Genomic DNA, 23,832 nt, shown 5'->3' on the forward strand with positions numbered 1-23,832 from the left:
GACAATCAGGCCTCGGTCATCAATGCCACGGAAGAATTAGCAAATACGATAAAAGCAAACCGGAATTTGGGAAAACTGACCCAACAAGTCAATATTATTGCAGAAACCATGAAGGAGCACATTATGGTATATAAGGAGCCAATTAAATTCCTTATGTTATCAAATCAAGTGCGAAACTGGATTGAAGAGGCAGAAAGCCTACAAGCAACAGCGATCTCAATGATAACGGACATTAGTGAAGGAAGAATTCATCCTACACTAATTGCGCCTAACAAAATGCTGCAGGAGCTCGAAAAAGTTAAGAAAAAATTAGGACGAAAACAATAGCTACCGGGTGGAAATTCAGTTATACAATTACCACTGATCTATAAACTGATGAAGGCACAAGCTATGTTGAAGGATAATGTCCTATTCATTGAAGCAAAATTGCCGATATACAACAATCAGGAAACGGATCTCTTTGAAGTAATCCCAATACCACTGTGGACAAACGGAACAAAGCTTATTCCGAAATTGAATTCTAAATATTTTGCGTTCAATACAGACATAAACGCATATCACCTAATGTCTGAAATGGAAATTAACCAATGCAGACAAGAGGATTCGACAACATGGCTTTGCGAAAGTAATTGGGCATGGAAAAACGCGGAAGATCACTCTTGCGAAATATCTCCATTGAAACCAAGCAAGGCACACTCATGCGAAATGATGGAATTCCAAGGCAATTCGTTCATCAAAGAGATAAGTGGATCCAACCGTTGGCTATTTAGACTGTTTCGGAATACAACAGCTAATATAAGATGCAACGAACAGCATCAAGTTATAAGACTGCCCAATCAAGGCATTATACAACTACTTGCAGGATGCACAGCAATATTAGGGGATACAACAATAATTACTCCTTAAAAAGTAATTTCGACAGCGTCTGAAATGTCTATCTTCCCCAGTTTACGAATTATAGATGACAAGGAGACATGGAACGTGGTCCCGCTGAAGCACTTGATTGTCAACAACACTAATGAACTGCAAAATCTTCAAATGCGCATCAAGACTCTGAAAAATAACAAAGTACACATTGATGACTTGATTTTCCACACGGCACGCGGACACGTTGACAACGATTATTATAATTATAATGGCCATTTATATCCGGGGGCAACACATAAATGAGAGACAACTACTGACCGTACATTTCTCCCCCCCCGGAGAATGTCTAAACATGTGTTTAGACATGATAAGTAGACAATCTATAAATATGTTCTATTTAAGGGCTGCAATAAACATGTCACGGGACAGCATAAGTGGCAACTACAGATAAGTACGATTGCAGTGGTCTATTGCCGAAGTGTCAAGAGATATGATCACGCGGGAGGTGACTAGCGCGGTCATAGGCTTCAAACATAGATTTAAGATAAGCCTCAGCTGCATTGACCAACGCAGACTGCAGCGTCTTACAAGCGCTGCATTATATAATTAGATGATAAGAACCTATGTAAGAATGAATAAAAGGCGATGCCCTCGCAGTAGCGAGTCAGTTAGATTCAAACACCCGAATTGAACTCATTAAGTGTACGCATTAGTTTATGGTGTGAACACCCAGTAAACCCGTAACAGGTATAGATAGGAGTCACTACAAATATAATAAGCGTTGTAAGCATATACTAGTTCTAAGCCAAAAGAAAATAATAATTTATCCGGTTCTTTAAGAAATTGTAATTTAATGTAATGTAATGTTATTCATTAAACTTGATTCCTTTGTCCCGTAAGAAGGGTTCAGATTCCTTAAGTAGTCTGCTTATGAAAATAATATATTTATATCCGTTACTCGTAAAGGAACAGGGTATACTAGATTCGTTGAAAAGTAAACAGGCAGAATCAAGTCTTTCGGACCATATAAAGTGTATATATTGTTGATCAGGATGAATAGCCGAATCGATCTGGACATGTCCGTCCGTCTGTCCGTATAAACGCCTCGATCTCAGAAACTATAAAAGCAAGAATGTTGAGATAAAGCATGCAGCTTCCAAAGACAAAGACGCAGCGCAAGTTGGTTTCCAAATGTTGCCACGCCCAGTCTAACGCCCACAAACCTGAAAAACTGGACAATTTTGAAAATGTGATATTTTTTCGCTTTTTTATATATCTTGTAAATTTCTATAGATTTGCCAAAAAACTTTTTGCCATGCCCACTCTAACGCCCACAAACCGCACAAAACTCTCACGCCCACACGATTACAACATTTTTAAGTTCTTTTCATTTAATTATTTTCTCCCCAGTTTCTACCGATAAATTCTCGTTTGCACTTCCACTAGCTGAGTAATGGCAGCTTCCAGAGACATAGACGCAGGGCAAGTTTATTTCCAAATGTTGCCACGCCCATTCTAACGCTCACAAACCACCCAAAATTGTTATGCCCCTTCTTTTAAAAAAATGTTTTTTAATTTTGTAATTTTATTCCAAACTTTTACTGATATTCCAGAAAATTATGAAATATCTTGTTCGCACTTCCACTAGCTGATTAACGGGCATTTGATAGTTGAGGAACGCCCACAAACCCCCCTAAGCTTTCACCCCCCACTTTAAAAAAATTTTTAATTTATTTATCATTTTATTTTTTTTTTCCCAATTTCTACCGATATTCCAGAAAATTTGGAAATTTCCCGTTTGCACTTCCACTACCTGAGTAACGGGTATCTGATAGTCGGGGAACTCGACTATAGCATTTTATCTTGTTTTTAAATAAGTTCTCTATTGTTTACCGAGCCAAAAGTTTTAGAAAAATCCGTAAAAGTAAGATCAGTTGCTTGTTTATTAAGAAAACTGAGACCAACCACTAAAGTTCGATTCAAACCTGGTGAAAATTGGAGTTTAGATTACTATAAGCTTTCGAGAAAATCAGCTTCAAGAATAACTGGACTAAAAATGGAATCAAAGTTAGGAAAAGGATGTGAATAAATAAAATCCCTGCATGTATCGGGTAAAAGTAACATTGAGTAAGTTGATTGAAAAAAATCAGCAAACAGGTTGCAAATGTCATTTTCATTTGAGGCAGCAACAGAGTTAAAAACAGCGAGGAAGGAGAGAAATGAGATGGAATTGACAAATACTCGTACTTACATATGTCTGGTCGTCAAGATTTGTTTTCTTGTTGTCTACCGATAGCCGATTGCTTAAGTTAGCAAAAATGGTCCTCTGAAGGGACCCAAGAGGTCGAACCTGTTTACCAATTAATATCTATAAAGGACTTGCCTTAGTGGCACGAGAAACTGTACATTTCGTTGGCTCGGTTTTACTACTGACAACAAATTCTTCAGCGTGCTTATCACCCGTTCCACCTGCCCAGTTGCACGGCTCGCTTCCGTAGCAATCAAATGAAGTATCTGTCTATCTTTCATAAATGATAATGAACGAAAGATAAACGACCTTTGTACATATAGCCATCGATCTGAACAATCTTTCAACTTTTTACTCTCATTCCCGTTATACGGGAAAAGAGACTTATATACTTATCTTTGGAATAGAACGAAGCTCCGCTTCAACTTTCGCGGAAGGTTTTGCGAAATTTGCGAACAATTGTTCATTTGAGCAAACTAATAATACTGATAAACTATATCAACATTCTCTAAATGCATTTTAGACTCGAATATATAGTTAATAACTGAGCATTTAAAAGCTCTAGGTGTACGGGTGTACGTTTCACTTTACAATCGATTATCTATCGATCAACTTGAGATGCATAGCATTTTTCATCACATCAATTGAATACCATTGTTTTCGATTTAAGTATTCACCTCATAAATAAATTCATTAAGATAGAGATAGTTCAACCCTCTCAGCGTTCTTTTTCAACAACGCAGCAGGAAGTCCCCAGAGCAGAAGTCATAGCTCATCTCTGACTCCCGACAAATTCGGCGCGTTCACAAGATTTTTGGTAGCCCATGAAATAAATCCTGCAACTCTCTCCATGATACCATGATACGAAATTTGTGAAAGCCAGGAGGATTCGTTTCCCTCCATGCAGTTGCTTAGTGCCATGATCTTCCTTGAAGGGGGTGTTCTGATAGAATTATATTGGTAGTTGAACACCCCTTTGCAGCCTCAACGCATGCAGCATCAGGGCTCATGACTGGGCTGCTTTCCAAGTGCCAGAGTAGTCTGCATGATTTTTACAAGTTCCGCCATATTCTGATTTTGTATTCGACAACTGCACGACAATGCTCCTTAGAAAACGCAAGATGCGGCACAGATCCCACTGGTTATGTCGGGTCGTCAGGATTTGGATTGTTGTTGTCTGAAGATTTCCCCATATTACCATCACTAATAATCATGTTTAAAACTGTGCAAAATTAACGAGTTCATTTGCGTCCGTATTGCCTTCTCCAAAATTATTGCCCGAATCCAGTTTCGTGCAGCCTCCTTTGTCTCTTCCTTTTTTTGCATTCCCACATTTTTAACACGACATATATAAAAATAGCTCGGGGTTGCTTTTAAAATACATTTTAAGGTTGACCCTTGTGGCTTGTGCAGCGAGTACGACTTACTTAAGCATAATTCATTTTTGCCCACTATGTCCTAAGTCAAGCGGCCGTTATAATGATAACATAGGTTACTTATGCCCATTGCTTGTCTTGGGTATTATGCACCAGATCTCGTTTGGTATGGTCTGTTGAACCTGGACCAGAAATTGAGTCGTACGACGAGCTAAGGTTCTCAATCGCCTACAATTCCTTTTAGGTGGGAACCATAAATCTGCTACCTTGGTGGTACTCCCAAGCGTTGTGGACCTCCAGAGATCCAGAATCCCTCCAGCTTACCGACAGCCGAAATTAATTTATCTACATATTCCAAACTCTTTTCTTTAAGTCAGCGTTTTCATCGATTGCGAAAACTTTCTTAATTTCATCAACAAAGATGTTCATATGTTAAGAGCGATGTTCTTGCATGTCACCTAGGTTGAGCTAAAGTCTGCGCAACGCACCACCACAAAGTCAGAAACAATTGGATAAATATTTGTCAGTATATATGTTTTAAGTATTGATATTTCTTTTGCTCTGTTACACCACAAATCAAATCGAAAATATTTTACCGAATTGTTGCCCTAGGGAGCACTGAAAGCTGAGTGTAAATTTTTTAGATAGGTGTGTTGGCCACGATCCCCTTACACCTTGTTGAAGCTTGAATTGCACACAAGCGAGTTTCTTGATTAGACCCAGCTAAACTTTTTTTGCGGGTCGCACGTGGCTCCTTCGACGAAGAAGAAGTGAGAAAAGGGAGTCAAGTCATCACTACAAGAGAGCCCAGCTGGACCAGGCCTCCGGGCCGTCATAGTTCGTATTTTTGCGTGGCTTATAGGGTTCCCACCGGGTTAGTATCGAAAGCCCACTGAAAGAGCGGCGTTAGGCTGTGCGGTTTTTGTTACAATATATACATGTGTATGCCTTGCAGGTTTTCATCATGGGCCACCATTTTTAACATGGATCACACTATTGTTTAATCACAATCACAAAACGCACCATTCCCGATTTATATATGATTTATATATCTTATATTTATATATTTAATTATTCGCGACATCAGGAATAAATATGTGGAACAAATAATCCTCGCAAACGCTCCTCCACCTCTCCTGTGCTATTTCCATGACCTCATTTGAGCGCTCACTTACCTGAACGCATTGCCTCCCATTTCAAAGGAATGATAGAAAGGATGATGGCAAAGATGATCTCGCAGATGACGCAGCGGATTGCCTCCATCCTTAACTCCAAATCATACAAATAAGACTGAACATTCTGCAGAAGAGCAGAGCCGAGGTGGAACATCTCATTAAAACAGACGCCATAGATGTACTCCTAGTATCCGAATCCCACTTTTGTTCCAGATCCCATTTCAACATAAGCGGTTACGACCTTATACTTGCCAACCATCCATCTGGCAGAGCCCGCGGAGGAGCAGCCATGCTCATTAGGAGTGGCATCCAGCCACCCGACCTGCTGGACTTCGCCATCTCCAAAGACATAGGGCACGCCAGACTAGCATGCTCCATCTACAACAAGCTGCTATCTGATCACAGCGCAAAAAAAATGCTCCTTAACATCCACGTCCTCAGAAGACTCACTGGAAAACATACAGTCGCCCCCAAGTTCACATTCTCGATGCTGTCCTCCCTGAACCCAAATCCCCATCTTTCCACTCCAAGCAACATTGATGCGGCGATCAACACACTCACCAAGGAGATGCACAATGCTGCCAAATTTACCAACCCTCCTCCTCCAACGACCCCGAGAACTCCCGAAAGATATCTTCACCTTTGGTTTGCAGAAATCGCGGCCTTCGTGGCGTAAAAAAGGCGCCTCAGAAGAATCTGGTTCTCCTCGCGCAACCCAAGGGACAAAACAGAACTCAATGGAGCCACTAAGGAACTCAAGGACAAGCTGTCTACCCTACGACAAGACTCCTTCAACAGATTTCTCGAGAAGCTGGAATCTGGAGATCCGCAGCACAACCTGTGGCATGTCACGCGTCCCATCAGAAGACCTACAAAAAAGGCGTCACCGGTTCGCAAGGCGGATGGCTCCTGGTGCCGTTCTGAAGCCGAAAGAGCAGAAGCTTTTGCAGACAACCTTCACAATGTATTTACCACTTTCGACAGATGCACTGGTGAAGTGCGGCCACCACCAGGTTCCTAGACAGTACAAGTCTTCCTAGCTTGCCAATAGAGCCCGTCACCCCAGAAGAGGTAGCGCAGGAGATCGCCTCCATAAAAACCAGCAAGTCACCAGGCCTGGATGGCATCGATGCCACATCCCTGAAAATGCTGCTCCTTCGCTGTTCCCAGTTGTTGGCTGACATTTTCAACAGTTGCTTGAGCCTAGGGTATTTCCCGAAATCTTGGAAACGTGCAGAAGTGATAATCATCCTCAAGCCTGGAAAGCCTGAAGCCAATCTTGCCTCATATAGACCGATTAGTCTGCTGGCAAACCTATCCAAAATACTCGAAAGAGTAATTCTGCGCAGAGTGTTGCCAATACTGGACGAGGCTGGACTGATCCCTCATCACCAGTTTGGTGTTCCAGGTTTGAGGATGAGTATCACTTCTGCATTCTGGACGCTTTCGAAAACAAGCAATACTGTTGTGCCGTCTTCCTGGATGTCAAACAGGCGTTTGACAAAATGTGGCACCCTGGACTCCTATCCAAGCTTAAGTCCCATCTTCCCAGTTCCCCCCAGAAAACTGAATGCTCTGGACCCATGGCTGAAACGTTGTGACATTGTGGTGAACTCGGAGAAATCCTCCCACACAACATTTTCGTTACGCAGAGGAGAATGTCCCCCCGTTACGCTCGATGGTGACACCATCCCAACCACAAGCACAACCAAATACCTAGGGCTAACCCTGGACCGAAGGCTCACATGGGGCCCTCACCTCAACAAAAAGCGTATCCAGGCCAACATACGTCTAAAACAACTCCACTGGCTCATTGGAAAAAAATCCAAACTGCGAGAGAAATGCAAACTGCTCGTCTACAAGACTATTCTCTAGCCGATCTGGACTTACGGAATCCAGCTGTGGGGCACTGCAAGCGCTTCGCACCGAATAAAGATCCAGCGCTTCCAATAACAGATGCTTGAGAATAGTTTCCAACGCCCATCCCTACCATGAGAGCTCCATCATCCATGAAGAGCTTGGGATTCCATGGGTGAAAGAAGAGATCTATCGCCACGGCGAGAGATACGCAAGAAGACTGGGCAACCACCCCAACCACCTGGCTAACAAACTTCAGGACAACAGCCAATCCCGTAGACGTTTGCTGAACACGCACCCTCTTGACCTCACCCAACATTAAATTATAAATTTAATCCCTAAACAAGTACATCCTCCCCAAAACATTTAATTAATGTTCACTAGGACAGATTTTAAATCAGTAAATAAGAGCAATACAAAAAAAAAATAGCATCCCTTCTCCGGACAAGCAGAAAAATTAAAAGAATGTTTCAAATAAGATGGTAAGAACATTACAAATATGAAAGACCAAGACAAAGCAACAACGCAATAGTCAAAAACATGTCCTTTGTCTGAAAATTTCTGCGGCTAAATTCAACACATATAACATTAATGTTAATGTTCAGACAAACTTAGTAACATATGACGAATAATGTGAAATAACAACTAAAACTCAAACTAAACATGAAAAAGATTATCACAAAATATATTACAAAATAGATACTTGGGCAAAGTACTAATCCTCGACCACAGATTACCTTGGCAACATTCACATAGCGGTCATTATCTGTTATATTACGAAGAATACTTTGCACTGCCCGATCAAGCGGCAGAAACAGTGGCTAGAGCTTTTTCTGAATCGGTACTATTAAGTACACTTTGTATTACACTCTGTCGAGGTCACTCTTTCATGCTGGACTGAATGGTGAAACGTTTGAAACGCATAAAGCTAAATTGCATTGCAAAGATTGTAGCCGGCGATCAGCGGACTGGGAGAAACGATTGCCGTGGGCTTACTTGTGGGCTTATAGAATCGATATATTAGTTTGGCAAATATCTCCCTTCCGCCTTTTTGTCTTTTGAATTTCGCGGCTATGTACAAAGCGCTACAGAGCTCGTATCTGGCAATACTATACATAATTTGAAAGGTCTTGACATAACCTACATAACGACGCTATGCTTGATTAGTTTGGATATTGCGTTCAACAGTTATAGACGTGTAAACATGGAGTTCACTAACGCCGAAATTCTCGCTATTTTAAAGTTTTCCTTCGTTAAAGGCAAATCCGCCAGAGAAACGTTCCGTGAGATTAATGGTGTTTTGGGGGATGGTACTCTATCACTTCGAACCGCGGAGGAATGGTTTCGACGATTCAGAGCCGGTGAAAACGACACCATAGATCAGCCAGCCGGCGGAAGACCTGTGACGACAAATACCGATCAAATCATGGAATACATCGAGTTAGACCGGCATGTGGCATCTCGTGACATCGACCAGGAAAACGGAACGAACTCGACCCATTCTTGAAGCGGATGGTGACTGGCGACGAAAAATGGATCACATACGACAATATCAAGCGAAAACGGTCGTGGTCGAAGGCCGGTGAATCGTCCCAAACAGTGGCCAAGCCGGGATTGACGGCCAGGAAGGTTTTGCTGTGTGTTTGGTGGGATTGGAAGGGAATCATCCACTATGAGCTGCTCCCATATGGCCGCTTAATTCTACCATCTACTGCAAACAACTGGACCGCTTGAAGCAGGCGATCGACCAGAAGCGTCCAGAATTGGCCAACAGGAAGGGTGTAGTGTTCCACCAGGACAACGCCAGACCACACACTTCGTTGATGACTCGTCAGAAGCTAAGGGAGCTCGGATGGGAGGTTTTATCGCATCCACCATATCGCCCGGACATAGCGCCAAGTGATTACCACCTGTTCCTGTCCATGGCGAATGCCCTTGGTGGTGTAAAGTTGAACTCAAAAGAGGCTTGTGAAAAGTGGCTGTCCGAGTTCTTCGCAAATAAGGAGGGGGGCTTCTACGAGGGAGGTATTATGAAGTTGCCATCTAGATGGAAACAGATTATCGAACAAAACGGCGCATATTTGAACTAAATCCGATCACTGTAACACTTTTTATAAGGCATTGAATAAAGAGCAAAAAAGCGGAAGGGAGATATTTTCCAACCTATTATTAGGCTTCGGCTGAAAAATTTGATAAACCTAACCCTCAGCGATAGTTTATCATAGATAAACTCATTTCGATCGGCGTGGCCATCATACAATATCTGAAGATAGTCTCGCCGGCAAAAACTGGTATTTCTACAATAATGCGTGTGTAATGTGCTCAGCCTAGATTTTATTTGTATACCCGTTACTCTTAGAGTAAAAGGGTATACTAGATTCGTTGCAAAGTATGTAACAGGCAAAAGGAAGCGTTGCCGACTCGAACTGGCCATGTCCGTCTGTCCGTATAAACGCCTCGATCTCAGAAACTACAATTGCTAGAATGTTGAGATTAAGCATGTAGCTTCCAGAGACACAGATTTGTTTCCAAATGTTGCTGTCACGCCCAGACTTTTAAAAAATGTTTCCATTTTTTTATTTTATTATTTTATTTAATGCAATTTCTGCCGATATTCCAGAAAATATTTAAATATCTCGATTGCACTTTCCCTAGCTTAGTAACGGGTATCTGATAGTTGGGGAACTCGACTATAGCATTCTATCTTGTTTGTAATTTATTTGGCGAGGGTAACAGTAAGGAACAAAGAAATAAAGATTACGAAGAAATACGGCTCAAAGCATCATTCCACCGTTGCCTACGAACGGTAAGATAATTAACAGTGGTCTACGGCGATCAGGTTTGCATCTCAATTTACGCGCTGTAAGGCAATTTGTAAAATGTTTTTATGTACCGATTTAATGCAATACGAACTTTATTGCAGGTGATCCATGCTCAAGAATCAAAATAAGGATCATCAAATTCATTTTTTCACTACGCCTGGCTTTATTGACTATGTACGAAAATATGATTGAAAAATATACGTATTAGGTCCAGAAGAACACCGAAATGATCAACAAGTGGGTGAGAAGAGCACCCACCTGAAGTGTAAGTCGCGTGTTAGTTTAGTAATCATGTTGTTGGTATTCCGATAGAAATTGACAAGACTAATAATAAAACAAAAAAATATCAAAACATTTTTTAACGTGGCTGTTTTCTGTTCCTGTGACTGTTATTTTTGAAACAAAAGTGGACTGTTATATTACTAGTACTGACGGTTCGACTATTTTGTCGTCAATTAGCTTTTAAGCTTGGTTTTGAATTTCTTCTACTTGACAATGGTGACTATGCTTCACCTGGATCGTGCCTATATGTTGTATTATCTTGAAAATATAAGTTTAATTTTTTAACTTTAATTGTATGGGATTTTGTTTAGTATTGTATATTAAACAATAAATCAGATTATGTTTGATCAGGGGAAAGTCGAGAAACAAACAAGATAAAATGCTTGTTCACACTATAAACTAATGCGTACACTTAATGAGTTCAATTCGGGTGTTTGAATCTAACTGCCTCGCTACTGCGAGGGCATCGCCTTTTATTCATTCTTACATAGGTTCTTATCATCTAATTATATAATGCAGCGCTTGTAAGACGCTGCAGTCTGCGTTGGTCAATGCAGCTGAGGTTTATCTCAAATCTATGTTTGAAGCCTATGACCGCGCTAGTCACCTCCCGCGTGATCATATCTCTTGACACTTCGGCAATAGACCACTGCAACCGTACTTATCTGTAGTTGCCACTTATGCTGTCCCGTGACATGTTTATTGCAGCCCTTAAATAGAACATATTTATAGATTGTCTACTTATCATGTCTAAACACATGTTTAGAAATTCTCCGGGGGGGAAAATGTACGGCCAGTAGTCGTCTATCATTTATGCGTTCCAGCTCCAGCTGGTTTTGCTTCGCTAACAGGAAGTTGACAGATCTTGTTTAGCGATCTTTTTACTTCCCCATCGCTTGTTTTAACCGTGACTACCCGGACTTTATCATCTTGTCCTTTAGTCGTACTAATGATTCTTCCCATTGGCCATCTTGCAGGGTGAGTGTTCTCATGTTTTATAAGAACCCGCTGTCCCTCCTTCAGATTTGGCTTTTCTTGGCGCCATTTGGTTCGCTTTTGCAATGACACCAGATACTCCTCTTTCCATTTCTTCCAAAAATCACCTCTGATGCGTTGAATCAGCTTCCATCTATCCAATTCCCAAAAGCGTTTCAGGTCCTTTAGATTTATTGATGTAGTGGCACTTATAATTTTTTGCTTTGCTGCTCGAGTTATATTTCCGGACACAATCCATCCAAATTTGGTTTTTTGTCCCAAGATTCCATTTACGGTTTTCATTTTCTCCATCATAATCAGGGGAAATAGATCCACAGCTATCACTATGTCACACCTATCCACACCTATCTGCTTGGCTCGTTGAATCGTGGATCTGCTAGCCTGTAGCCCTTCCACTCTTTGTTGATATCAATATCAAACTTTTTGCTGGGAAGGGCTCTATGGAGTGTTGGTAAAACCAATGCTTCCGTTGATGCTTTGAAGCTGCTTGGAATTTTTGGTTTGATCGTTAGGTGGACACTATTTTTTGATAGTTGAGTAGTCTGGGAGATACCTTCGACCTCTATAGTATTCCTTACTCTGGGAATCCTTAATATTTGTGCTGCTTCCTCTGAAATCAGCGTCTTCTGGGATCCACCGTCAATAAGCGCCCTCAACTCGTTGTAACCTCCAGCTTTGTTTTTCACTAAAACAACAGCTGTAGCCAATAGTGTGTCTTGGCCTTGCTTAAGGCTATTGCTGTTGATACTGCGTTTTGTGTCTTCATGCAGAAGGCTGTTGTGTCTTTTGGAGCATCGATTGCATGTAATTTCCTTTCTGCAGTCGATAGCATTATGCTTTCCAAAGCATCTAAACCACATGCTGTTCTTTTGAACGAATTCTCTTCTTTTTTCGATTGATTGTGCTCTGAATTTGAGACACTTTATCATATCGTGGCCATCCTTAGAGCAAAAGGCACACGATCTAACTTGCACTTTTCTTGTAGCAAGCTGAGCGGTATTTTTGGTAATGGCATTTACTGAGTTGTATTGTTGCTCAATAAACCCCAGTACGTCTTGTAAGGACTGTATAGCTCTTGCCTTTTTTACATGCTGTTCATACAGCTGCAAGGCTTCTGGCGAAAATTTCCGCAGCAGAATTTCTGCTAAAATTACGTCAGCAGAGCTTCCTATTTTTCCTTTTTGCTTTATGATGAATATGCTCTCTGTCGCAGTATCCAAAAACTTCCCTAAATTTTTCTCATCATGGGGCAGCAAGCACTCCAATTCCATTAATTTGTTGAAGTGTTGGGAGAATATTTTTCTGCTATTCCCATAGCGTTTGCAGATAAGCTCCCACGCTGCTGCATAGCTAGCTGCTGATCCCGTTATCAAATGGCTAACCACCATTTGAGCTTCTCCTTTTAAGCAGGCTCTTAAGTATCCCAGCTTCCTTGTGTTTCTGAGCTCCTTCCTGCTGTCTATTAGTTCAGAGAACAGCTCGAAAAATTTTGGCCATTCCTTCGCATTTCCATTGAACGTTGGAAGGTCCACTTTTGGGAGTTCTGGCACGTCGCAGTTGGAACTTTTGAACTGTTCCAACTTCATTTGAAGTACCATCTCTAGTGCGGCAACTTCAGATTGCAGAATGTCTGCCTCATCTTGATCGAAGACAGTTCTGTCATACTTGTTTTCAAGCAGTTTCAGTGTGTCCGTCACGTTGGACCAATGACTTTTCATCATTGCCAGCTGCTTGACTAGTTCAATCTCACTTGAACTATCCAGGGTTTCGTAGATTAGGCTCATCTGTTGCCTCACCCTGTCCGCTCTTCTATCCACCAGTTGAACCAGATTATCAACTGGACTGGAGCTCCGAGCTGATGCGCTATCAGATAATTTTGATCCACTTTGTATATTTATTTCTTCAAGTGTTTCTACCTTTAATTGCGACTCCTTGTAGGCCTTGACAGCATCCATAGTTTTAATAAATATTTTATCATTAAAATATTGATGATCGCCAACTCCCAATTTTACCAGCGCATTGTTGTTAGTAGTAAATCGAACTACCAATGCTTCTATTGCTGGTATAGATGCCTTTTCCTTGATTGCTTGCAGTATTTTGTTCTGCAGCTCTCCTTGGTCTTGCATCAATTTCACAGATCTTTCCGACAACATGTTGGGAAAACAATCACTGTGACTTTTTTGTGCTTTCTGCTTATATTCTTTGGCGTGATCCGTTGGAGGATTTTTTGATTGGTCGCCCAGTTGACCTAGCTGTGCCTCGACTCACAGCTGATTGATCAGCCAAGGAAAAGCAAGAACACAATGTTTCACCTTATAGTCCTAGTACTTTAAGGCGTGGTCTTTTATTCTGTGTTTCTTACCACTGGTGGGGGAAACAACAGAATCACTCGAATAACCTTGCTCTTTTTACTTTGAAGCGCTGGTTTTTTTCTTCTTACCACTGGTGGGGGAAAACAACAGAATTTCTCGAAGGACCAAAATGTAAAATTCACAATTGCTGATGTATGGCCTCAACACGCCTTACCACAATTTATAATGGTACACAAAGCAACCTTTAACTATAGACTATAAGGTGCTTGTTTTATTTAAAAACATAAAAGATTCTTTTGTATCTTTTTGCTTTTTATATTTATCTCTGTTCCTTACCTTTGGTAGGGGGAAACAAGAGTCAATTATTTTTGCTACCTTTAGCTGCAAGATTAACTTAGCAATGCTTAAAGGAGCTGGCCTTTCTCTGAATCCCTTACCATATAGGGGGAAACTGTAGAGTCGAATCCGGCTCGAAGGACCAAAATGTTCACACTATAAACTAATGCGTACACTTAATGAGTTCAATTCGGGTGTTTGAATCTAACTGACTCGCTACTGCGAGGGCATCGCCTTTTATTCATTCTTACATAGGTTCTTATCATCTAATTATATAATGCAGCGCTTGTAAGACGCTGCAGTCTGCGTTGGTCAATGCAGCTGAGGTTTATCTCAAATCTATGTTTGAAGCCTATGACCGCGCTAGTCACCTCCCGCGTGATCATATCTCTTGACACTTCGGCAATAGACCACTGCAACCGTACTTATCTGTAGTTGCCACTTATGCTGTCCCGTGACATGTTTATTGCAGCCCTTAAATAGAACATATTTATAGATTGTCTACTTATCATGTCTAAACACATGTTTAGACAATGCTATAGTCGAGTTTCCCGACTATCATAATATCTGAATATCGGTACAAAGTGGGGAAAAAATAATAAAATGCAATAAATAATAATAATTTTTAAGTGTGTATTAAGAGTTTTGGGCGGTTTGTGGGCGTGGTAAAAAGTTTTGATGGCAATTCTATAGAAATTTTACAAGATATAAAAAAAGTGAATAAATATCACATTTTTCAAAAGAGCGATGGAGTGGGCGCGGCTAAATTTTATTTGCAAATCTATAGAAATTTACAAGATATGTTCGAAAATGAAAAAATATCACATATTTCAAAATTGAGGGCTTGACAGTTTTGTGCGGTTCGTGGGCGTAGAGGTGGGTGTGGCAACATTTGGAAACAAACTTGCGCTGCGTCTATGTCTCTGGGAGCATGCTTAATTTTAAAATTCTAGCTTTTTTAGTTCCTGAGATCGAGGCGCTCATACGGACGTACAGACGGACATGGCCTGATCGAATCGGCTATTGATCCTGATCATGAATATATATACATTATATGGTCTGAAACGTTTGCTTCTGCCTGTTAACTACTATTCAACGAATCTAGTATACCCTTTTACTCTACGAGTTACGGGTATAAACATTGTTTCTTTAGTGAGTTTTCTGAAGGGCCAACTTGTGCTGGTAGTCCTATATTGTCTATATTCTTTTGTGGTGATGAACAAATCAGGACACGTGGGGTGACTTGTTGTGTTGAATCTCTAGCAATCTTAAACAACGAATTGATCTGGGCGTTCCCCTATAAAAGCCTAACACCGTCGGCTTTTTTTCGCTTTGGCGACACCTCTAATACCTTAATAATATATATAATAATATATATTAATAATATAATATTATAATAAAATTATATAATTATTAATTATTATAATATAATTATATAATTATTAATTATTATATAATAATTATTAATTATAATTATTATATATAATATATATAATAATACATCATTTTATCATTTTATATATAATAATATTATATATACTTTATATGGTCGGAAACGCTTCCTTCTGCCTGTTACATACTTTTCACCGAATCTAACATACGCTAAATTTATTGACACATTGATTTTTTTTTTTTTGTCGTGCATCACACTAGTAAGTTTTATAGGAGACCGAAATATTTTTGATTTGATTTAACAATTTTCAAGTACCTGTATTAAAAAAACATATTTCATAAAACAATTTAAATCTTAAAAGTTAGAAACCCTTCAAACATTTAAACTAAACTATTGATTTAAATAAACCACAATTTATTTTATTTATTCCAGGTTTGTGAATACGTTTAGTAGGGAATCAAGTAATATAATAGCTCGATTTAAAGTCAATACAAGCCTGGATACACTAATATTATTTAATGAGGATACGACGAGCTTCACAGCAAGTATTTGTATGCAAGAAATCCCAACTCAAACATTGGTAAATATAGTATCTACTAATCAATTCCTGGTGTTACCACGATTATCATCACAGGACATGATGGAAAGTAAGTAATATTGCAACTTCAATCTTAACATATTTATTTTCTAATTTAAAACAAGAGACAATGGTATTGTCGAGTTCCCCGACTATCAAATACCCGTAATTCAACTAGTGGAAAATCGGACGAGAAATTTCATAATTTTCTGAAATATCGATAGAAATTGGGGAAAAAAAGTTTTTATTTTTCAAAAGTTTTGGCGTGACAGTTTTGGGCGGTTTGTGAGCGTTGGAGTGGGCGTGGCCACATAATTGCGCTGCGTCTATGTCTCTGGAAGCTGAATGCCTAATCTCAACCTTCTAGCTTTTATAGTTCCTGAGATCTCGACGTTCTTACGGACGGACATACGGATACTGATTAAGAACACATATACTTTATATAGTCGGAAGCGCTTCCTTCTACCTGTTACATACTTTTCAACGAATTTTTTTACTCTACGAGTAACGGGTATAAAAATCGTTACCTACAATCTTGTCGGACTGCGCAAATCGTAGAATTTTTCACCCTGCGGGATCTTTTGCGCAGTAATAGATAATCTGACCCTTATTAGTCGTGTGCTGCCAATTAACGACCCGTAGGTGCTAAAAAATTAGAGTTAATTTTTTTTTTTCGCACATTTTATTCAGTTTTCCTATTTCTGTATGTTATTGGGTGACAAAAAGTGTGAAAAACCTAAGAAAGCATTATGTATTTGGTCAGCGTGCGAACGTTAAATCTGCATTTACGTCGAGTGGTACTCAAAATGGTAATCATATTGTATTTGAACTAATGCTCTTTACTTAAATGCTACAATGTGTTTGTACTTATGTTTCATATTATTAAAAAGATAAAGACTGCATACAGTGAATACTTAATATGTTAGCATGTAACAGTATCGTGTGCTTTTCAATAATTAAATAACCTCATGTCCGTTGTCTTTTTTTGGATTCGAGGTAACATAGCGCAACCTTGCTTTGTAGAACTAGATTCACTAGTGGCTAATTTGTTGACATGCTTAAACAACAGGGTGGCCTTAACTGGACGTGTCCGAGCTGCCGCCGCATCTCAATTAACATGAAATCATCAATCAACGTGATTTTGTGAGTTTCAAGAGAAATTTAATTCTTCGGAAGTTAGCTTAAAGGACGGACTTGTATTTAGTGTATTCCCAAATACAAAAAAAAAGTATATTAAATGAATTATTAATTGTTAAAAGGCCCGGTGTCATATGCAATATGGACAACAGTACCAACTTAAATGTGTATAAAAGGCTTGCTCTTTCCCTTTTTTCTTGACGGAGAATATATTGCTGTTGGCAATGTGGGATCAAAATTCCTTTATTCTATCTTAGGGAAGGCGTCATTATCAGAGCCTATATCAGATTCAGAGTTGGTTCAGGCGGTTAGGAGAAACCTTAGATCGGCCTTAGGACATGAATTATTACATCTAGATACTCCAAACATATTTTACTACGTAGACAATGTCATATAAAATCAATAGTATTTATGTTTACTGGATAGTGGGGCAAAAACGTAGTAGGAGGAAAAGCATAGCCGTGGAAAAATACTATTGCCAATATAAGAATTCTTAGTCGTACCCTAGATAACCCAAGATGTTATTTGCGGAATAGACAACTAGAATTATCAATCACATAAAAATCCATTATATAAACCATAACAGTTTCTTTTCATAATTTGAGAGAGACGTTTTCCACCTTACAACGGTAAGTTAAATATATTGGTTATATTATTGTTGAAGTCACAATAAGGTCAGGTTAGAACTGTGTTTTGCAATCCCTCAAATCCTACAACTATGACGATTTTTTTTTGTGTATGCGGTTGGTACTTACGATTTATGTCTCAACACTCAACGATCACAGCCAAATTACGGATCTACTTCGTAACCATACTTTCAGAAAAAGAAAAAGACAAGACTAAGTAATACTTCACGCGTTTTCTGATCACCGTAAAATAAGTCATTTTTAATACGATCCGATGCAGCCATATGCAGAGTTGGCTCAGTTTTATGTCACAAAACTTAAATGGAGCTCAGCATAGCTACATAGTTACCGAATTAGACTGTCTTACGGTTGTAGAAGCCATACAAAAGTTTCAAATGTATGTAGACTCCCATAAATTTTGGGTCGTCACTAATCATTCAATCTTTTCTTGACCAAACTTTTAGAGCCCTTTTCACGAAACCATGTTCTTCATAATAGTATATGTAATGATAAAAGAATTAGTGAACCATTTTTATCATCTATCATTAAGTTTAATGGGCATACAAAATTGTTCTATATAACCTACAAATTTTAAAAACAAAACATTTTTAGACCCTTTTTGACATCAATTATAACGAAATTTTTGGTGAAAATTTTATTTGTCGGTGCCTTTTTGACAGTTTTAGTATTTGAATTTCGCAAACATTTTTGTTAATCGACCCCCTCGCAAGTAAGAAAATGTTCGGATTGTCGATTTCTGACTGAAAAGGTGTCCACCACGATCTACAATGTCAGCGACGATATGATTACTAGGCCCTTGAAAAATTAGGTTTATTTAAATTTTCACTTTTGAAAAAAAGTGTGTTTTATTACCTTAGGCACTATAAATAATTAATATATGGATTTGAAAACGACTGTCTTAGTTGGGTTTCGCAGCCGCCAGCAGTTACTAAATTTATGAATTTGTTTATTGCCTAACAATTTTATTGCCCAACTTACACATACGGCACCTCAGCTGTGCGGTTTTTTTCCTTATCTAATCTCGTACTTGCTTGCACCTTTGGCTAATAAAAAAGCTTATTAGCTCAACATATGGTGACCCCGACGTGATTTGTTAATAAGCAATACATAGTGCAAATCATACAAAGCTGTTTAAAGCTTTAACTTTAATTTAATAGCATTGGATTTATTGCTAATCGACGTTTGGCTTTTCAGAAACACATTAATGAGATTCTGGAGCTAAGGGCAGTGCAGAGTGGTTCAGTTTAAATGCTTCGTAACGCTCATATTCGCACCATAAGTGGAATGGGCTTAACGGAACAAATCGCTGGATGCATCATCGTCCAAGTACTTCCTCAAAAGCTGGATCCGGCGAATCAGGCGAAATGGGAGCGTGGTAATTCATGGCATAATTTCTGGAGCAGAGATGCAGGACTCTGGGGACTATGGATTTCGCCATGGCAAGCTATGCGCCAGGCAACCAGGTTCGAAGTAATCGTACACCTGATTTGCGTAGGCCCGCTTTGCTCGACATAGGTCTCAGTCCTTCGACCTGTGCCTTCTGTAATGCTCAATATATTATTGCCAGAGTTTTAAAAACCTGACCCAGGCTAATAGATTTAGAGAAGCAAAAGACTAGTTATCAACTGAGACAGTGCAACTCCGTCAGTTGCCTTGCAGGCGGATCTAAGCACAACACTCTTCTTCACCTTCGCCACAAGAAAGATCACAGGTTGGAGAACCTCACATCATACTGTCTAACCCTGTGCATTGCTTGGAACGTCTGCTGCGTTCCTGCACAGTATCTTAGTAAGGATGTTGTGCTTCTATCCACTGCTACCTGCTAGTAAAAAACCGTTCAGGCACCTTTGTTCCTTGTCCCGCTCTTCTCGACTCTGTATCTCAACTGCACCTTATTACATCCGGAATCGCAAATCAGCTTCAGCTTCAGAAGGAAAAAGCATCAGTTTGTGATACCGAAATAGGAGGTTCTAGTTTTGAGACAGATGGTTCGTCGGTAAATATTTCAATGCGATCTGGAAAGTCTTACTACCCGACCAACATCACTGTGTTATTGACTCTAATATTATCGAAAATCAACTCTGCTCAAACATTTACATTTGCAGCTGGAACATACCCCACAATTTTAAACTCGCGGTCCCAGTTTTTTATCGTTCTCAATGTGCCTCGCACGTTGCCTTCACCCTTCGTTGACCAAGATGGTCTCCGTGGAGTATATGTTCAGATGCAGCAGTCATCGTTGGACTCAGAGATCAAAACTCAATCATCGTATCATACAGCAGCAGGATGGACGAAGCGAGCAGTGAAGGAGCCGCCAGCAATTACTAATTTTTCGGTTGTGCTTATTGCCAACATTGGAGACACAATTTTTCTCTAAGGCGCCTCAGCTGTGCGATTATATGTTCTTATTAGCTGAACAGTCTTTATTTCCCTACAAATCGGCTGCAAAAAATATATTTTTCTGGCCTTTAATGGTAGTCCTCCCCCTTGCATCGGCCGAGTGTGCTTGGAACGACTTCGTACAAATGTTATTGTCCAGCACAAGGAAGGCAACTATAGGCATCTTAATTCTACTGGATAATTTTCCTAAATTCACTTGGCTGAGGCACGTATAAAAGTAAACACCACAAAAAGATCATTTCGGAACTTTGGGTGTACTGGTTAAGGATATTAGCATGCATTTTCGAATCCACAAATCCGCAGCTACCTAATCCTCGTTCAATTAATACGATCTGATCAAAGGTTGTGGTTATCTTATATAGGAAGGATTAACTGCGCGTTGAAAAATTCTATACATCAATCGTAAATGCTCCATACTATGTCGGCTTTGGTTAGCTCGTTGAACGGATTATATGTTATTAGGAAATCTTTAAATGTTGTGGTGATAGCTGATTCATTTGAGTTTCCGCGGATCCGATCCGTAATTACTGTGCAAATACTTTCGTACAAAGAAAGCGTTATAATTATAACTTGCGCCTCCGCCATACAAATTTTGAGGTAGGCCAGAAAGTCATAAAGAAAAAGTTTGCGATAAGCAACCAAGCGAAAAATTACAATGCCAAGTTAGCACCAGTTCGGAATACGGCGATAGTATAGGAAAATCGAGGCCCGTATTTCCTTGTTGACAACACCCGTACGGAACTAGTAATTTTTCATGCAAAGGCTATTTGGTATGGAACCCTTTTTTAGCTTTCACGAGCTTAAATGCTTTCGTCCGTAAAACCTGTGGTGTGAGGGTATAGGGTTCAGTTACAAGAAAATTAAAATAAATAATTTTACATTAATCCACGCACATTAAATCAACATAACACACAAGTGTTCATGCCATAAATTGCCCCAACTGAATGCACATATAGAAAGTGTAGCACTGGACTCCGAACTAAGCTGCTGGGGCCGATTAATTTGCAATGTACCTGCCCAGTAGGAATAAGTCGGAGTGTCGAGGTAGTTGCATAGTTCTCTGCAAGAACGATTTTTATTCCTTTCGCGCTAATATTCGCCCAACAGTGATCGTAGAAAAAAGTGCTGTCACAAGAAGAACGCTCCAAGCAATGGGCCCCTTTGCTAAACGAGTTCACTGTAAATGGGTAACGGCAACAAATATATTTTGTTTTTACAGGCTGGGATGGCCAAGACAAAGAGAACCAACACAGTTTTTCAAGAAAGGGTATTTTTTTTCGTCTTCTGGAATAGTTAAATATCCATGGGATTGACTTGATTCTAAACAAAATATGGAAACAAATATTTTCTGCTACCACTCTTCTGCTTCGACTCTCGAATCGCATTAGTCACATCACCAATATGTAGACAGAGGCAATATGAGGAGTGGAAGGGACTAAAACTTCCCTGCAGTCAGAATAGAAAGGTAACTCAGCAAGTATTAAAAAAAGTTGATGGTGGTTTCTTCCGGAAGCCCTTCTGGAAGCATCTCTAAATAATATCTACACTGTTCTCATTTCTAACTTCAAAATACAAATCTACATCCAGTCTCTTAATCGGACGCGAGCTTCTGTTGGAAACATATACAATAATGTTTAGGGCAAGCTTACAACAGTTCAGTCGGACCGCATTGAATCGGTTTAAAAAAACTTTTTTTTTTATCCAAACGTTATCTTATACCTTCCAGTAGACTATGGGTCTACCTTTCCTAGCTAACCGTAGAACGATGCTTAGAATAGTCTTAATTTGTAATCTGATTCGTGGTGAAGTTAATAGTCCCGACTTGGTTAGTCGGCTAGTTAGTTCCATGCAGATTCAGAAGAACTTAACCTAATTTTAAATCATTGTAGATCTAACTTTCAGTTGCATGACCCCTAAGAATAATTTTTTCTGCCTTTTTTTTTACATGGCAGTTTTGCGTGGGTTGTAGGCGTTAAATGGGCAATGGGAAACATTTGGACATTAATGTGTCTTGAATCTGCATGCTTACTGTAAAGATCTTACAGTTCCTGAGATCGAGGAGTTCACTCGGACAGATCTGGCCTAATCGAATCGGCTACTGATCTTGATTAAAAATATACACTTAAAAACTTAAAACTTTTTAAAACCTAGAGCTGGACTGCTTTCTCGTTTACTTCATTTCGTCAAAACTTCCAAAGTGCACTCTCTCGTTATAAGCTAGAACTAATGGGCGAATGAACAACATCTGAGGCAAGAACCGATTGTCCTCTTCACCACAAAAAAGGATTTCCTTCTTTTTCACGCAGACCCCCGATGTGGAGGATATATTAACCAAGTTGGTTAAAGAAAACGAATCCATGCGCTCTTAATTTCGCAGGTTTGCCGTTCACAAAGTGGACCTCCAATAAAAAGGTAATATTAGCTCATGAGCTAGGACTCGAACTTCCTCGAAATTTATGCTAATAGCCTTTTTGTTTGTTTGGAGGTAACGTTCAGAAATTAAATCTTCCCGCATAAAACGGTTCTTTCCCAATTGCCAAACTGTTTGATGCAGCATGCTGTCTCCCGCTTTTACTAGAGTGTGGGAGATCTTTATGTAAGAAATTAATCTGCAGAAACTTGCGATAAACAATGTTGGCAGTATTCTTTACAAAGCTTTTCGGTCTTAGATCATGTTTGCGTCCCAAAAGAACAAGTGGCCTTTTGCCTTACTTTCACATACAGAGGGATAGATTTTAAAGACCCATTTGACATCAAGAAAGTGTTTTTCTCATTATTAAGTTTCTTATAAGAAACCCCATAAACATTTTGTACTGCTTTCTGAGTTAACTTTCTATCCTAACTGCAGGGACATTTTCCTACTGGGCAGTTATATTGCGAATTAATCGGTCCCAGCACCTTAGTTCGGAGTCCAGTGCTACACTTTCTATATGTGCATTCAGTTGGGGCAATCAATGACATGAAGACTTCTGTGTTATGATGATTTAATGTGCGTGGATAAATGTTTTTTATTTACTATTATTTAAAATTTATTTAAATTTAAAAATAAAATTAATTATTTTCAATTTCTTGTAACTGAACCCTATACCCTCACACCACAGGTTTTACGGACGAAAGCATTTAAGTTCGTGAAAGCTAAAGAAGGGTTCCCAAAAAGCCTTCGCCTTAAAAATTACTAGTTCCGTTCGGGTGTTGTCATCAAGGAAATACGGGCCTCGACTTTCCTATACTATGGCCGTATTCCGAACTTGTGCTAACTTGGCATTGTAATTTTTCGCTTGGTTGCTTATCGCAAACTTTTTCTTTATGACTTTCTGGCCTACCTCAAATTTTGTATAGCGGAGGCCCAAGGGATAATTATAACGCTTTCATTGTACGAAAGTATTTGCACAGTAATTACGGATCGC

General features: G+C 39.5%; 1 protein-coding gene across 2 annotated transcripts in view; it reads left to right on the top strand.

Moving 5' to 3' along the window:
- LOC6541859 (dnaJ homolog subfamily C member 16) overlaps positions 1–23,832 on the top strand; it is a 171,576-nt gene that overhangs the window by 102,828 nt on the left and 44,916 nt on the right. The window contains exon 6 of one of the 2 annotated variants that reach the window (XM_015159195.2): positions 16,097–16,311. In XM_015159195.2, coding sequence (XP_015014681.1) covers positions 16,097–16,311 — 215 coding nt within the window. Of the gene's footprint in view, positions 1–16,096; positions 16,312–23,832 lie in introns of those variants that run through there. The other variant, XM_026983517.1, reaches the window with a different exon arrangement.

This window comes from Drosophila erecta, unplaced genomic scaffold, assembly GCF_003286155.1.
Source record: "Drosophila erecta strain 14021-0224.00,06,07 unplaced genomic scaffold, DereRS2 tig00000305-arrow-arrow-pilon, whole genome shotgun sequence".
Taxonomy (NCBI): domain Eukaryota; kingdom Metazoa; phylum Arthropoda; class Insecta; order Diptera; family Drosophilidae; genus Drosophila; species Drosophila erecta.